Source organism: Somniosus microcephalus, chromosome 8 (genome assembly GCF_052327205.1).
Source record: "Somniosus microcephalus isolate GS21.2 chromosome 8, FLI_Smic_1.0, whole genome shotgun sequence".
Lineage (NCBI taxonomy): Eukaryota > Metazoa > Chordata > Chondrichthyes > Squaliformes > Somniosidae > Somniosus > Somniosus microcephalus.
The window spans coordinates 22,218,902-22,237,176 of record NC_140994.1 but is presented as its reverse complement, the minus strand read 5'-3'; the positions used below and the strand labels follow the sequence as shown (position 1 = coordinate 22,237,176).

Sequence of the window (18,275 nt, the reverse complement as noted above, 5' to 3'; positions counted from 1 at the left end):
TTCTGTTCCAGAGGTGAGAATGCTACCACTGAGGCAAGGCTGATACTTTGCATCACGATCCCTTTTGCAACAGCGTTTTACCAGGAAGAAATGTACAAATATATTTCCCTGAAACGCAGATTTCACGATGTTCTGTATGCACGCCTGCCGTCTGTTTTCTTTCTGTCTAGTTACATGATTCATGCAGCGTGCAGTCCAGCATAACCTGGAAGCCAGCCCCGCAGCAAGTTATGAGCCACGAGTGACTTAATTCACAGCTGGAGTTACTGTTAAACTAGAAAACAAGGCAGAATGAATAAACGGTTCAGCAATAACGGGCGCACTGGCAATTCTAAAAATATTGGGTTGAAAGAAATTAGCATATTCTTGTACGGAAAATAGGTTTTCCAATTAAAAAAACTGTACAGGCTATGTTCAATTAAATGAAACAAAATAAAACCAAGCTTTAAAATGTTCCACCTTTGAAAACCACATTCAGACCGCCACCTAAGTGGGCTGAGCAACATTTCAGTGACCCAATCGCAAGGCAGCTATTCGAATGAGCCGAGCTATAAAACTAACTCGTGAAAGTTACGTTGAAACCACATACTGTACATTGTGTGGTTCATTGGAGCCCCGTGGTCATGGCTTCAATGTGGAGTGTGCTGCTTGTTGCAGCGTTCGGTAAGTCATCTTTATTCTGTTCAGTACTTCAACTTCATTTTACAACACTTTACTTTGAGTTGTCAGGAATCAAACAATGCTTCCGTGCGGCTTCCTTTGCTTGTTTTATTTTTTTTAACAGTTAACGTGAACAGATTTTGTTTTGTCAAGGAAGCCTTTATGCCACAGCGCAAGGACGGAAAATAATTCAATTTTTTTTTTAAAGGATCGGTATCTGCCGAACGCTACATCGCTGATATAAACATGGCAGGAATTCGGGGGACCGTGGAGTTTAACGCCACTTCTCAGAGGATCCTGATCAATTTGCCGGCGGCTTGCGGCCAATTTGACATCTCTCTACATGAATTCCCAGTCATGTACGGCAATTCCGAAGACCCCTGCAACGAGTCAAACATCGGTGAGAAAATTTATGGCTTCACGGCGAACAGTACGAACGAGACGCTGATGGAGAGCCGGCTTTTCCAGCTCAAGTCGGACCTCTCCGATCTGTCAGTCACCATTGAGGGCTGTGGAAACGCAAGTAAAGCGTGCGGCACTGTGAGGAAAGTTGGGGAGACCAAGACTTGGCAGGGGAAATTTTTCTCCTCCGTAGCTGGAGATGTCTACATCCGCCAGAATGAAGAAGCGAGCTCGGCAAGGATCCTGACCGATCTGATGGCGATTAACAACAGCAAGGTGGAAATGAACGTGTCTCTCTACCTGCAAGTCGGGGCAGCGAGCTGTACCCCACTGGCACAGATCAACGGGCCAAAAAATTGGACATTGCTCGGCACGTTCAAAGTGGGCACCCCTTTAAATCCTGTAAAAAGTCGCAGTGATGGGGTCATTCTACCAGACAGGAGCCCCAAACAATTCCTGTACATGTACGATGGCACCGAGTGGTCTTGCACTGAAGTTCGGCCGGTAGAAGCAAAGCAGATCCGGGCTTACATAAATATGAACGCTGTCAAAGGAACTTTCACGTTTCGTCAAGTTTCCCCATTTGATACCACGGACTACACTGTGTCTCTGATGAATCTGCGACAGCTGGCTAGTGCCTACCATGTCCACAATTTCCCAGTGCCTCGGCGCCGTACTCCAGGAGATCAGCTTTGTGGAAATGATAATCTAGGAGGGCACTGGGATCCATTTAGGAAGATTGCTTCCAGTCCTTCCTATCCCCAAGACACAAACGAAACCCATGATCAGTATGAAATAGGGGACTTGAGTGGAAGACATGGCTTTTTAAAAGGGCTGGACAAGTTTGAAAGCACTTTTAAGGACTGGAATCTCCCATTGTTTGGGCGGAATAGCATTGTTGGGCGTTCTGTTGTTGTCCACCACCCCAATTCATCTCGATGGCTGTGCGCTACAATTGAATACCCCGGAGAAGTCATAACAGCAGTAGCCGTATTTAAGAGCCCAGTGGCAGGAAGAATCATTTTTCGACAGCTGAAAAACAATCCCTATTCAGACTTGTCCATTTTTATGGACCTTTCTTATGCCAACTCATCTGCTGCGACAACAGTTGATCACCTTTGGCACATTCATGAATATCCCATCAGCTCTGAGTTGGATTCTGACTCTCACATTTGCTTAAGTACCAAGGGGCATTTTAACCCTTTCAAAGTAGATGTTGGTAGTAAGTATAACATGGAGTGTAGCCCGGACAGCCCTTTCCGATGTGAAGTTGGTGACTATGCTAAGAAACATAAAGCAATAAAGCTCACCAACCTTACCAGAGCAGTTGACACCAAGTACTTCTTTACTGATAGTACTTCAGCACTTGCTGGGCCATTGTCCATTGTTCCTCGGTCAGTGGTCATTCATGGAAAAAATCGCGTAACCTTTCGCTTGGCTTGTGCTAATGTAACCTTTCTTCATCCAGCTTCAGTGGCGATTGATACATGGAGGGGTGTTGCAACAGTAAATGGAAATGTGACATTCAAACAACTTTCTGATTTAGACCGTACTATTGTGTATGTTAATTTAACAGATCTGAAGCAGGAAGCAGGAAATTATAACATCCACACACTTCCCATCAAAGCCGGTTCTTCTGACACCGATGCCTGTTCTGACACTAGTCTTAAAGGCCGTTACAACCCATTCTATGTGAATGGCTCTTTGTCCCCTGAGCCAGGCAATGGTACAGTTGACCAGTATGAAGTTGGTGATATCAGTGGGAAATTTGGAACACTGAATGGTCTGAACCAAACAAATGAAAAGTACATAGACATGAACATGCCCATGTTTGGACCTCACAGCATTGTAAGACGTTCATTGGTTATTTATCGGGCAGATGGATCACGGTAAGTTTACAAACTTGTCAATTTTTTGCTGCTTGAGGCTAATTGAATGGTTCACTACTCTTCTCAATACTCTAGACATTTTAGGCTTTGGATTCTAGGTATCCAAATGTATTTTTTTGTTTCTCCCAATTTACTCCTCTCTTCAAAAAGGTGTCTCAGACAGGGACACAGTTCTATGGGCACTGGCAGCTAGCTACTCACTACCTCGCCCAAATGGCTGGTCTTTATATGTGTAAGCCAAGATAGTGAATGACGGCAACCTACTGAACTTGAGTGTTATAGCCCAATCCTGTTTTCATCCACCATGCATACTTTCCATCAGAGATCACTGGATGGAGATTAGGAATGAAAGCCCTGGTTGATATTTCTCCTGCTAACTTTGAAGCGTTGGTTCAACTGTGTTGCCACCCTGACTGAAATTTGATAACTTAAAACAAACCAGGGATCAATCATAGGACTTTTTTGATCTGTATGGCTCAATGGATTTCAAAGTTGGGGAGAAGTTAAATAAAAAAGTAGGAGCTTAGCATTCTAGAATGTAAGGCAAATTCCGTGGCAAATCCTTTAATTAGGTTGGCCTTACATTCTGGAATGCTAAACTCCTACCTTTTCGTTTAACTTCTCCCCAACTTGAAAAGCCTACAATCTAATTCTTCTAACATGCCATTCGTTAACTCCTCTAATTCTATTCCCATTACTCCTCTATGTCTGTGAAGTGTCTTGGGACATTTATTATGTTAAATGCATTCTATAATGAATGTTGTAGTTCCACTCCCTCTATCCAATTTTAAATCAACAACTGCATAAGCCTGCATTCAAGCCAGGAGGGGAAGTTGCCTTCGGCTGATTTGCACATATTCTTATGAGGCTGGGTTCACCTGTCTGAATTTGGCAGACATAGTGGTTTGAAATGACTGTTTTCAAGGCTGCTCCCATTGTCGGATGTAGGATTTATCCATTAATAACAATATAAGTACTGACTGTGAGATGGAGACTGGCACTAGTGAGTTGAAGGCAATAGCTTAGTGTGGTCTGTACCATGATGGACCTATTCTATCCTGTACCTTTCAAAAGGTACGTTGCAAATCCATGCCTATCTCCACCTGCTATCATGTGTTTTCCTCACCTAGCACCTTAAGTGCTAGCTTTAAACAGGAATGTATTTAATGTACGATAGCAATCATGTGTTGTTGAATTAAGCACTTGCTAATTGTGATACCAGCTGTTAACTTTCTCTCTGGGTGGGGAGGTGAGGACAGGCAGAGATTCAATTAGGTAGAGAGAGTCAGGGAATTGGGTGAAGACTGGCTAAGACTTTGGGTGCAGAGTATAACACAACTCTGTGGCAATATCTTTCTAAAATGCTGATCATGCCCTCTGTCTAAAAATTGTTAAATATTTTTGTCTTGAGTAGTAACTGGGATCGCTACTAGATTCTAACACTATAAAATACAAGAACATTTGTTGCTTGTGTTCGATGATCATGTTTCCTTTTCCTGGAGAACAGAGACTGGTTCTTAAGCTCGTAAATCCATGTGATACTGCAGTTCCAGGCCAGATGGCAATAAATTATTTAGAAAGATTACTTTGATATAGGTCAAGCAATTGGTTTGGTTGGCATCTTTAATGTTGGTGTGTCACGTATCATATTTAGTGCCTTCTATTATTTCCCAAGAATACATAACTTTGCCTGTTCTACAAAGTAATGTTTAAAGCTCAGAAGTGAAGGTTCTAGGAGACTCGATTTCATGGTCAAGAAATTGAATTGCGCCCAAATCGGGGCTCAATCCTGGTACTGTGCCCTCTGCAATGAGGTCCACACAAAATTGATCCGCTGGCCTCATTTGTTTATTATTGGCAAGTGCTAATTGCAGCCCTAGACGCAACCAAAATCAGGCACGTCCTGGATGCCTACACAGGAAACTTTACCACTAAGGTGGGTGGCGCACTTCCACTGTGGAATGGGTACACACATGCCATCTGCCATATACCAGGGCTTAGGGGGTTAAATTATGAGGACGGGTTGTATAAACTTGGCTTGTATTCTCTTGAGTATAGAAGATTGAGGAGTGATCTGATCGAGGTGTTGAAGGATTTGATAGGCTCGATACGGAGAAACTATTTCCTCTGGCAGAAGAAACAAGAACAAGGGGACATAATCATAAAATTAGAGAGAGGCTATTAAGCAGCGAAATCAGAAAGCACTTTTTCACATGCTAGGATAGTTGAATCTGTCAAGGCTGAAATGTACATTTTTGTTAGATAGGGGTATCCAGGGATATGGAATTGAAGTGCACATCCGCCATTATCTAATTGAATGGTGAAGTAGGTGTGGGGGGGGTGGGGTGTGTGGCCTACTCCTGTTCCTGTGGCCCTGGCAGCGGCCCGCAGATTTAATGTGGAGCTGGGAGGAGCAGGAGTGCTTCTCCCGGCTCCCCAATAAGGTGAGTCAAATAGTTCAAACTTCCCTTTCTGGTGGCAGCCTCGGACCACTGATTTGGCTGCCAACCGCCTGAAGAAACTGATCTCCACATACAGTACATGGCGTATGCTACAGTCATGCACAAGCAAAATTTGCAAGGGGGGCCTCAAAACAGATGATAGGCCCCATTTGTGCATAAGCAAAGGGCCTAATGTCAGTTTCAGGTGCTGCCCTGGTGCCTATGGAGGAGCCTTTACCACTTCTGGCGTGGAATGAGCACATTGCCACCATATGAGATGCTTAGCTGCCTGTTTTACACCTGTAAAATGGGTGCAGCATGATCCAATTTCTGGACCCATAATAGTAGTAGAAGTAATTGGTACTAAGGAGATATAAACATATGTTACACAGTACAAAGAAGGTTCACTCGGTTAATCCCGGGGATGAGGGGGTGGTCATATGAGGAGAGGTTGAGTAGATTGGGACTCTACTCATTGGAGTTCAGAAGAATGAGAGGCGATCTTATTGAAACATATAAGATTGTGAAGGGGCTTGATCGGGTGGATGCGGTGAGGATGTTCCCAATGATGGGTGAAACTAGAACTAGGGGGCATAATCTTAAAATAAGGGGCTGCTCTTTCAAAACTGAGATGAGGAGAAACTTCTTCACTCAGAGGGTGGTAGGTTTGTGGAATTTGCTGCCCCAGAAAGCTGTGGAAGCTACATCATTAAATAAATTTAAAACAGAAATAGATAGTTTCCTAGAAGTAAAGGGAATTAAGAGTTACGGGGAGCGGGCAGGAAATTGGACATGAGTCTAGGTTCGGAATGGTCATGGCCCTGTGGGTAGTGGAGTGGGCCCAGGGGCCGTGTAGCCTGGTTCTGCTCCTACTGTGTTCTAATTCTGTGTTAGATTTCAGGAGATGGTTTTATTCCTGTTCCTGGCTGGGGTGGAGATCGCCTTTACAGAAGGTAAGTACTGTAGAAAATATAGGGACAGAGTGATCTCCTGGAAGAATTTCGATCGCCTAGATGGGTCGGAGAGGAATTTCCCAGATTTTTTTCTCCCAAATTGGCCATTGGGTCTTTATCTGGTTTTTCGCCTCTCCCGGGAGATCACATGGGTTCGGGTGGATGCACAGTGATAGAAGATTTGAGGTTAGGATCAGATCAGCCATGATCTTATTGAATGGTGGAGCAGGCTCGAGGGGCCGATTGGCCTACTCCTGCTCCTATTTCTTATGTTCTTATGTTCTTATGTGTAGGTATTTATCTTGTGATTACTGTCATTTAGGGGGCTGGTCTTTCTGTGGGAACTAAAGGTACAGCCACATTAATTATGGGTTTAACACTTGTATCAAGCACATGTTCTCTAATAATCTATGTCCAAATCTGTTAACAAGTCCAGAGATTAGGAAGGTTATATTCTGAATCATTCAGTTAATGCAAGGACACTGAGTGAATTATTCTGTATGTCCACTTTCTCTTGTCTGAAGTATTGCATACTATACGAAAGCCAGCATTATTTAAAGAATGTTAATATTACATAGTGACCATCAATGTCTGAGTGTGTTACAAGACAGTGACACATTGATTCTGTGTTCGTGTGATTTGTGATTCTGTGTTTGTGTGATTTGCCAATATCATCTGACGTCTGAGATGTATTGTGTCCTTGAAAAATACACCATTCTGTATTATTTGTATAGGGAACTCTCGTTTAAACGGCACCTAAATATTCGGAATTCTCTATTAACCAGCAAAATTCTCACTCCAAAAGCAACACCTTAATAACCGGCAATGTTGCCGAGTCCGAGTCTCCCGAGGTGGCTGAGTTAGTCAGTGGGGGTAGTTCTCCAAACTGCCACTACTCGGCTTCTTGGCGCTGTCGGACGTTGGAACACCTCAATACCCCTGTAACAGGAGTCTGACTCTCCCGCGCTGCCGGTAGTCTCTTCTGATCCGCCATTTTACAGGGGTACTGTGTGTCTCCCACGCTGCTGGCAGTCATTGCATTGCATTACCCTCAACTGGCAGTACTGTACTTAATCAAGCATCTTCCACCATCCAATTAGCACAACATTCTGTAGGTGAGTACCCAATTACTATATACTGCACATTTCTTGATTTTTTTAAATTTTTCTTTGTTAAAAATAGCCTCAGTAGATAACCCTCTCCGTCATCTGGAATTTTTGATCAACCGGCAACACGCCGGTCCCGTCGGTGCCGGATACCAAAGAGTTTCCTGTATAATGTATTGGTGGATCTCCTATTGTGTTGGATAGTGGATACAAAGAAAGGACTTCCAGTTTTATAGTGGTTTGTCATGTCTCTTAAACATCTTTAACGCTTCACTTAGTGAGTTACCATGTTATGTAGGCAAACATGTCAGCCATTTTACACACAGCAACACTCCACAAACAACAGTTGGATGAATGCACCACTAATCAGATTTTGGATGTGGGAGGAACATTTGAGATCTCACTGTGAATACTATGCTATCTTTCATGTCACCTATATCAGCAGAACAGACAGATGGGGCCTCACTAACATTTCATTTGTAGGATGGCACCTCCAACAGTGTAGCACTCCCTAAATATTCAATTGAAATGTCAGCCTGCATCATGTGTTCAAGTCCTTGAGTGGGGCTTATACCCTCAATCGTCTAACTCCAAGGCTACCAACCAACTAGGCCAAACTGACAAACATGCTGGGGGTCATTTTAACCTAACTTGCTGGCAGGAAACCCACGGGATCAGGTGGAATGCCAATTTCACACCCCCACCCAATAAAATCGGGTACCAGCGTTGCACCCGATTCCGTCAGTTTCTCCACCGGCGGGTTAAAATTGCCTGTGCTGTTTTATATTGGAGCATTTTAGTATGTGATACAGAATGCATTGAATAATAGAGTTGGTGATGAGAACAGTGATTAAAATCTTAATCTCAAGACATGTCAGTTGAAAAGGTAAGAAATTCTATGCCTAAAGGCACTTTGTTTTTGTTGAAGTCCTAATTAAGGGACCAGTTTAAATTGGGTTGGAATTATGAAATAAGCTTTGCTCGTAACAACTTTGAAGATAGTGGCATAAGGCTAGTGGCTAGGAGGTCATAAGTAAAGATGATGTGAAAAAAGTTGAGTTCCCTGTGGCCATAGTTAATTAAGTGGAGCAGGGGAAGAGGGTGGGGAAACAATGAAATGGGAAGCACAGCTGCGGAAAGTGTAACTGGTTTGGGAATGGGAGAGATGGGCAGCATGGTTGGAGAACAGAGGACTTGGTGTGACGAGAGAAGGGCACATGCATTATGGTGGCAGACAGGGCATATGAGTGCTAGGAATTGTGGTGTGTTAGCTAGGAGAAAGACTTCTGCAAATGAGCATATTGTAATTTTATATTGGGACTTATTACTGTGGGCCTCGAAAGATGAGAAGCAAATTGGCTCAGTGGAGATAGCGAAGGTTTAGAGTAACTCCAGAGCTAAAGATGTTGAGAAGCTTGGTAGGATGCACCATGGTATTTGTGGACGACAGGGAGAATTAGTAATAAAAAAAATTTCATGCATTATTATTTTAGAAATGTTGTTTGATGGATTAAAAAAAAAATATAGCTGCTGAAAGGATTTGTGGAGGTTGCAGGGCAAGTGTTAAAGTGCTTCATAATTGTTTTGTGGGATATATGAACCAATTGTTTTTTATTAATGTACAGATATTTTTCCATAGCTGCATACACTCTTTGCCCTGTGGAAGTTTGTCAGACGTAAGACTTTAATGTATATTTGTATTTTCTGTGGATTGTTGAAAGTGGGCATAATTCAAGCCAATAAAGTATTGTTGGCTTCTACAATTAAATTATTCTACTACACAATGTTAATTTTTACAGTACGATTGCCATTACATGCTGTAATGCACTAGAGCCCCTACTGAATAGAAACATAGAAGCTAGGAGCAGGAGTAGGCCATTCGGCCCCTCGAGCCTGCTCCGCCATTCAATGTGATCATGGCTGATCATCCAAATTCAGTACCCGGTCCCTGCTTTCTCCCCATACCCCTGGATCCCTTTAGCCTTAAGAAATATATCCAACTCCTTCTTGAATATATTTAATGAATTGACTTCTACTGCCTTCTGTGGTAGAGAATTCCACAGGTTCACCACTCTCGGTGAAGATATTCCTCCTCATTTCTGTCCTAAATGGCTTACCCCTTACCCTTAGACTGTGACCCCTGGTTCTGGACTCCCCGACCATCGGGAATATCCTTCCTGCATCTATTCTGTCCAGTCCTGTCAGAATTTTATAAGTTTCAATGAGATCCCCTCTCATTCTTCTAAACCAATGGAAATTGGCAGATAATCAAGACTTCCCAAATTTTGGTTTAACGCTTTTGGTATAACAGTACCCTAAACAAAGGAAATTGAATTTAATCTCTTTGCATTATAAGGTTGATTTTATGAGGGCGTCATTTTCAACTTTGGCACCTAGGCGATAACCCGGTGGAACAAATCGTCCGTTCGTTGTGGAACTTGCCTGGTTTTTCATTCCATTGTGTTGTACTGTTTTGAAGTAACTAGAGTTAAAATGGAAACTCCTTATTAATCCTAAAAATGGTGACTGCAGACAAATTCTTTAATTTGTCAATGACTAAGGATGTAGAAGCTTGGTTCCCGTTGGCCATCTGAGGTGCAATGTAAACTCTAGCTACTGCCTTTTAGGCTTCAATTGCTGTTAAGGGTTAAAAGTCTGCAAGCTGAACTTACTACATCTCAAATAGCTGAACCATCAAGGGAGCTTTGTCCCAAGGGGAATTCAAATTGTACATTGTTTAAAAATATTGAGAACCGGGTAAGATGTGATTTCAATGGACATATGGTGTAACTGGAAAACTGACGATGAAGGGTCTGCCTTTATATCAAAGAAAAGACACCTAATATAACTTATGGTCCATAAGTTCCCTGTTTTGCTCTATTTAATAATGTAAACTGGAAAGGAAAGGCTCTGGCTTCATTTCCCATGTAATGTTCATCAGAGTCTCGGGCAGAGGTTACCCGAAATAACTATCCTTTTTGTTTGAATCTCTTTATATAATGCGCAAGTGTACTATTGTGCTTTTTCATTTCCTCCTGACTCTTCTTACTTCTGTGTACAATTTTGCTTGTTAACAAATTCAACTATTCTAGCTTGAATATAACGGCTTGATAATGTGATACCAGCTACCTGTTGGAGTAGTTAAGAGAGCATGGTGAGCATTCCATGTAATCTCCAGTGCAATATACTATGATTTAAGGGATAATTTTGAATCTTGTGGAATGTTATTTAGTATGGCATGTATAAAGGGAGCACATTTTGATTCATAGGAGGCCAGGTTTGCATATGGAAACTTACTATTTGCTGTGAACACAAATTTAAGTGTTGGGAGAAAGCCTGAACCATAATATTGTCATTGAGGGAATTAATAGAGAAAATAAAATTCATACCAACTTACTATTTTTCTCCTTCCATCTGCTGACTACCTCCTATCCCTTCTTCTGGTATTTCTGCCTCTTGATTTCTCACCGCACTCTGATACTCATGCCTCTGGGTGCCTTGGATCCCTCCTCCTGCACACATTTCTGATCTTGCCGCACAGTTATGCCACCACCACCAGAAGAAGGGTGCTGAAACATTAGTGTACAGGGGTAGAGTTAAGAGACAGAGTGAACTGTTTGCATTCTCCTGTTTCCCTTTCCCACATACCCAATGCCCCTCCACAGTCTCCTTCTGGGTGCCTGAATCTGAGTCATATTGTACGAATTCTCTTGCTGTCACTCCAAGACAAAGATCAAGTAAATCTATTGAGGAGGCTTTTGGTGTACTCCGATCTGTTTATTACTACTGTAATTAATAGACTAGATTCAGTGTGTGACTGCAGCTGGGATCAGCTTTGATCTGTTTCAATGTATCTGCGAGCGGGAAGAGTAATATTTGTAATACACCTAAAAGCTAGAAAGAGAAACTTGAAGGTTTATTAGGTGGGGAGAAACCCGAGGTAAATTAGTGGTTAGACGAACATGGATGGTTCTTTGGAAGGTGATTCCTTGGAAAGGTATCTGGCAGCAGCACCCAAGGGTGTTAATATTAAGCCCTGCCCAGAACTTCTCATTATTGGCCAGTTGCCACGATGCTTAGCCTTTAGCTGCCAGGTAGTCTGACGTACAGAATTTGACATAACCCCTGCCAATTTCATACTCTGATTAGTTAATAAGAGAAGTAGAGATTCAGTTACATCCTTATCACAAATGTCTCCTTGTCATTAAACTTCACGGGGAACTGAAATAAGATTCTGTTACTATTTAGCTCGATTGGAGCAATTTTCCTGGTCTGGCCTCAATAATTTAAAATTGATTAACTGCCAGCAGTAAAGGAGCACTGACGAGCAGCTCGCTGACTGAAGGTGTGTGAAATCCAGGTGCTCCTCTCTGGAACTGACTAGATCTTGATTTGCATACATTAATGAGGTTCCTACCTATTTCTGGCAGGAGCCTTGCTCACCTATTTCCCAGCCTACTTCGGCAGATCACCTGTCGATGGGATTTGGAGCAATAAGTCCTTCACTTTGATTTTGGCCTCGCTACTACCCACTCCTTCTTAAATAGGACAGTAGAGAGACCCAACATGTCTTCTAGAAAAGAAGGTCGTATCTTCCTAATTTGATTGAATTTTTTGAAGAAGTCACCAGGTTGGTGGGTGAATGAAGACATTGTCTACCTGGATTTTCAGAAAATATTTGATAAGCTACCTCGTAATGGGTTATTCCACCAAATAGCATTTTGTGGAATTGGTGGAATGCTGCGACAGGGGAGCGCACACCAATTTCTAGGATTAGTATAATTTAATTCACCTTCACCCTTTTCCAAACTAAAATAATACTTTATTTCTGTCAGTGTTCACCTTCCCATCTGACTCCAGATAGTCCTGCCTACCCTCCTTTTTGTTGTTTGCCATCAGCTGTTAAATTGCAGTAGTACTGTAGGTGCAATCTCATTGGTGCAAATGCTGTGTGACGTTTACAGCACACAAAACCTTGCAGGATTGAAATAGTGCCTTTTGTGTTCCTGAGTATGTTTATCACATTGATAAAACACAAGTAGCATTAATTCACCCACAAATCAAGCAAATTCTGGGCTGTTTTTATTCATTCTTGGGATATGAGCATTGCTGGCAAAGCCAGCATTTATTGCTCATCCCTTGAACTGTTGCAGTTTTTGTGGTGATGTGTGTTGAAACCATCTATGGCCCAAACCACAGCTGCATTTTTTAGAAGTGTATCATTAGGAATGAACCAGTTGGTAGAAACATACCAAATTATTCCACTAACTGTTTGGTACAAAGAATTAATGCACCCATTGTACATGGTTTTTTCACGCTGGGTGTACAAAAACCTTTCCCATTTTGCTTCACTATCTTCACCAAGCTCTCTTACATTGGTGTCAGTGGGTCTTTGTGCAATTGGTTCTGGAAGTCTTGGTCTTGAGCTGGTAGCAGCAATACCAATATAAATCTGCTGGATATGGTAACTCTGGCTGCCAGAAGGTGCTTCTCTTTTAGCCATGGTGAAGCAGATGGTTGCGTGAGGCTGAAGCAATTGTATTGTGTTGGTTCAAATTTAAATGTTAAAACTTTTTCAGAATTGCCATTAATTGTTCTGCATTTTTAGAAACCGCAAAAAATTCAGAGTGCATTGACACCAGCAGCCGGCGCTGTTACCAGTTTTCCACTACTTTTATTGCACTATTCTATGGTTGCTAACTTTATACACCCAGCAGAAAACATAGGCCTTCGTAATTCGTATGGATGGATTTGGAAAGATTGCAGTAGCTCTGAGTGGCACCGGAGTTGGAATCAGTAGACTGCAAAATCTTACACTCTCAAATCTCTGAACCATTAAACTCTTGGGGCTCGATTTTGACTCAGCTGTCAGGCAGACTTTGAGGCGTGTGGGGGGTTAAAATTGCAAAACCTGGGGGTCGAGACCCCCCCGCCGCCTGGTTCCCGACACCTAGCCATTTTAACCCAGGCGTGTCTGATGGTCCCGAATCAGCCCCGCCTGCAACAGATGGGACTGGCCTATAGGGCCCTTAAACAGCACTGATTGGCCTTTATAATCCCATTTTAACAGGCTCTTGCCTGTTTAACCCTTTTCCCACGTAAAACACGCCTGGTGGGGATCACGCCTGTGAAACCTGGCGTGAGCACTATTGGCTTGCTGACTATCAGCTGCAGGTCAACCATTAAAGAGGAGATTTGATCAACCATCATTTGCAGGTGGCAGGACTTTGTTGTTTCAGGCCTGGGGCAACTTTTTCCAGGCTTAACCACAACTGTGGAAGGTTGGAGCCTCACACACTTCTCCAGTGTGGCCTCCTGCGAAACCCCTCTCGCCAGCCTCACTCAGCGCTTCCTCAACTGAGGCACCTACCAGAAGCATGGGAGGCCTTTTTTTCTTTCCCCTCTTGGCATTAGAGGACCTCCAGCCCCATTCACGAAATGACACACGCCACAACTGCAGAAGTTGCCATCAGAATTTTTATGCAAAACAAACAACTGATGGCATTTTTGCAGAATACACATTTCACCCAAGTGACTACCCTTGTGACTATTTGTGCTTTACTTTCCTCTTACGTGTGCTCCTACGTAGTGGTTCCCCTGTGGCTTCAGCAGATGTGGAGGCCCCTTGCTCACTTTCCTGCTGCCCCTGTCTCGACACCTTTGGCGGGCGTCCTCTGGGGTGGCGAGCCTGTGAGGGCTCGTCGGCAGTCTGCTGCTCCTGCGGCTGTGCAGGAGTTGAGACGTCTATCTCAGTTGGGTGTGAACTCCGGCGGGGCTCTCACCGAGGGCTCTGCAGTGGCATGGAAGTGCGAGCGCTTGGAGAGGAGCCCCCACTTCCTTGAGGTCTGCCACCAACCTCCCTCTCATGGGTCAGGTCCCCCTCAGTGCCTGCAAGTGGCTTGAGAGCACCTTGCTGCACATCAGGGGGGCCATGGGGACCCGTATCTGCAATGGCAGTCCTACTCAGAAGGACTTCCATGAAGGTCTGGTTTCTCTGTTCAATAGATGCCCATCGCTCCTCAAGAGATGTCATTCTATTCTGCACACACACCATGTTTTCCATACCCTGGCGACTAACCTCCTCCATGGCCGTAGCCCTCCTCTCTACCGTAGCCAGCCTTACCATGGAGGCAGCAATCATTTCCACGTATGTAGCCATCCTTTCCGTGTTGATGCATTCATGCACCAATGACTCCACAAAGACTCTGCTCATGTTCGTTATGGACTCCTCCATTCGCTCCACACTTGCAGCGACCCTGGAGACCAAACCTGCCAGAGACTCCTGCATCTGTGCATGGAGTTCCCATCACCTCTGATTTTACGGATGGACCCAGAGGCAGAGGGTCGACATGCAGCTGAGCCGAGCTGGCAGAGTCCTGCGCCCTCCGACAAGGACTCTCCACTGCTGTCCCTGTCTCCACAATCTGCTGATGCTCACTTGTGAGCTGTGATACACCAGGTGACAACTCTACTCTATGTCCCGAAGGTCCCACCGAGGTGTGAGTGTCTGCGCTGGTGCTGGGTGTGCTTATTTCTGCTGACGCTGCGCCCTCAGAGGTTGCAGATTCCTCTGAGGAGTCTGGCATCTCGGGCTCTTCCTCCTGCACACTGGGGACGGGGGCTCTCGATGGTCCTGTGGGAGAGTCAAGGAAAAAGTTAGAGATGTGATGCCAAGGTTACATGCACATTGCATTCTGCAGATGATCAGAAGTCCATCTGATGTAGCTTCAGAATCATTATCAGCGACTCATGCAATGCCAATGAGAGAGATGGAAAACTATTCTGTCACCAACTTGCGGGGATGCACCTGTCTATCCTTCCCCAACTTCCGCATCTATGTCAGCCCCGACAATCTCCAGGACGCGTTCCTGCCAAGGGGTGAGCTGGGCTAATGAGGCTGTCCCTCCTCCTGTCATGGCTCGCTCTCTCCTGTTGTGAGCTCTTTTTTTCTGCAATGAGGGAGACAAGTGGAGGTTGAGTGAGAATGAAGGAGTGAGTGTAGAGATTGCGTAGCATAGATACTTAGAAGGAGACAAAGATGGAGTGAGGTTGCAAGACCAAGGGCCCTCCCTGTGTGTAGTCAGTTGTGTTCAAAGCATCAGAGTGAGCGGGAGTGTGAGGGCTGCATGGTGGAATAGTTCTGTGAATGTGAGCATAGAGAGAGAGGGAATGGGTAAGGGTGCATGGATGTGAGTGTCTAGTGGGATGTGGAGGAAGAGATTGCTAAAGCTGACTGCTGGTGAGGAAAGGCAATGGGGATCAGATTGAGGGTGATGGAAACATCATACAGTACTTACTTTTCCAGTGCGATGAAGGTCATGGAATCTTTTCCTGCACTGCATCCAGGTGCGCCGTGTGAGCCCCAAGGAGTTGACTTCCCCTGCCACCTGTAGCCACACAGCCTTGGTCTGACTGGGAGGCCTCTTCCTCCCTGAAGAAGGGAACAGGACCTCCCTGTGGGCCCTAGCACCATCCAGCAATGCCTTGAGTGAAGCCTCATCAAATTTGGGGGCAGCTCTTGCCCTCCCGCTGGCCGTTGCTCCTGCAGGCTCCTGTGCCATCTCAATGGTGAAGTTTGGAAGCCTGCAGAAGAAGCAAGGCTTGCTGTGGACCTTAAAAGCAGCAGCAATGATGACGTCATATTCTGCGACTTTCTGACTGGAAATACTCAATTTCCAAGGCTTCCCACACGTTGGAAATCAATTGGCCAATTGAGTTAAAATTGTATCAATCTCACAGACCCATTTAGATTCGTGTGGGAAACACCAAATTCAGGGAACCCGACAATTCCCCGCACCTGAGTTAAAATCGACCCCATAATCTTTCTTAATGAGGCACATTTGCCAGCTATGTAAAATATGTACAACTTATTATTCATCCTTTGTTATAATCCCAGAAATTTGGGTTGGGGGCTTCCCGCGGGTGCAAGCTTCCGACCTGCCCTTACCTAGCGCGCCGGCCGTTGTGCTGTGGGCCCCCGTGGAATTCCGATCTGGGGCCTGCTCCAACTGCCAGCGCGCAGTGCTTGCGTATCCCAGGGGCGCAGTTAGTTCGATGCGTCCCCTGGGATCATGTGGGCCATGGGGAGCCAATTGGAGCAGGGAATGCCCATTCATAAGTCAAAACTTATAAATACTACGGGCCCCAAAACATCACTAAATCTTCAAATAATTTTTTTTTTAAAAACATTTTTTAAATGAACTATAAATTACATGAAATAACTATTTTAAACAATAATTTAAATTTTTGAAAAAAATAATTTTATTTTCTAACGGGACTAAAAATAAACTTACCTTGCTTTAAAGTATTTAAAAATAATAAACCTGTGGAAAAGATGTTTTAATTTTAATTAATTCACCACTTACCTTGTAAAAAGCAGGCTGCTTTTTATATGTGTAACTTCTGGAGACTTACCCTCCCGGGAAAACCTGCAAAAAAAACGTAAGTTCAATGCGCACGCGCAGCCTCTCCTGCACATGCGTTCGACCTCTGAACCCCTTCTTTCAGGGGAACGGAAGTGCCGGTTTTCCGCGCATGCGCAGTGCATGCACGAAACCGGCACTTCCATTGGGCCTACGGGTGAGTACCCCGTGCGTACTCACCCGTGGAGACCCAAAGTTCTGGGCCATTATCTGACAATTAGTGGTATTTACAACGCATGATGCAGCATGTACATATGCAAATTCAGGTAAAGGTTGACATTTGTTAAGGTCTTGACAAGCGTTGTTGATGACATTTCATGAAAAATAGTGCAGCTTCCAACTGGGAGAAATTAGCAAACACTTTGCTCTAGAGTTCACATAACAATGGTACTGCAACAGATTAAGGTATCACCAAGCATTCAGGAAGTAAACCTTGAACTTTTGCATAATGAGCTGTGTCCCTCGCATAGTCGCCCAGGAGAACAGACTTCATAGAACAATAGCCATAAAGAACAATAGCCATAAAGAACAAAACCTATCCCGGGGATTGGGTCAATCATAATAGAAGTAGTCACCTTGATCTTGCAGAGGAAAGGTTGCTGATCAGGCTCCGACTTAATGGGGGGAATTTTAACCCCCAAAAAATTGGTGGGTTGGGGTTGGGTGCGAGGTTAGTTAAATCTGAATCCTGACCCCAACCTGCCCACTTCCGGTTTTAATGGATGCGGCGAGCAACCAACCCGCTCGCAGGAGGCAAGTTGGCATTTTAAGTATAATAATGAGGCTGCATGTCTCATGGTGATCCACGTTTTTAAATTTAACTGGGCAGCAGGGTTTCCCAGGCCTGGACAGATCGGGTGGAGCACTACAGTACACTACGCACCAGCCAGGCTCGCGAGAATCATCGTCGTCTGCTCTGCCCTGCACAACATTGCACTGCAACGGGGATTAGCGCTGCCTGAGGAATATGTCGCACAGCCTCTTTGGAGGAGGAAGAAGAGTCGAATGAGGTTGCAGATGAGGAACACCTGGAGGAAGCAGCTGACCCAGTGCGACCAGCATATTCAAATCAAATCAAATCAAATCAAATCAACTTTTATTGTCATTGTTAGTGCACAAGTGCAGTACAACGAAATGTAGGCTTGCGGCTCCCGAGAGTGTACATTTAGATTAAGACATTTAAACATTCAACATACATTTGGCTTGTAATACATTAACATAAACATAACCATAATAAAGTGCATTGGCAGATGTGCAGGCTTTAGAGTTTATTTGTGGAGTTCAGTAGGATGACAGCCCTGGGAAAGAAGCTGTTCCTAAATCTGGTCGTACGGGTGCGAATGCATCTGTAGCGTCTCCCAGATGGCAGGAGGGCGAACAGACTGTGGCTGGGGTGGGTAGG

The 18,275-nt window shown here is 44.3% G+C and overlaps 1 protein-coding gene across 1 annotated transcript in view; it reads left to right on the top strand.

Annotated features, from left to right (window-relative positions):
- Window positions 1-555: 555 nt before the first annotated feature.
- cusr (Copper-only SOD repeat protein) overlaps window positions 556-18,275 on the top strand; it is a 133,154-nt gene continuing 115,434 nt past the window's right edge. Inside the window, exons 1-2 of the mRNA XM_085994329.1 lie at window positions 556-663; window positions 869-2,951. Of these exons, the coding sequence (XP_085850455.1) occupies window positions 624-663; window positions 869-2,951 (2,123 nt within the window). The 5' untranslated portion in view covers window positions 556-623. The remainder of the gene's footprint in view (window positions 664-868; window positions 2,952-18,275) is intronic.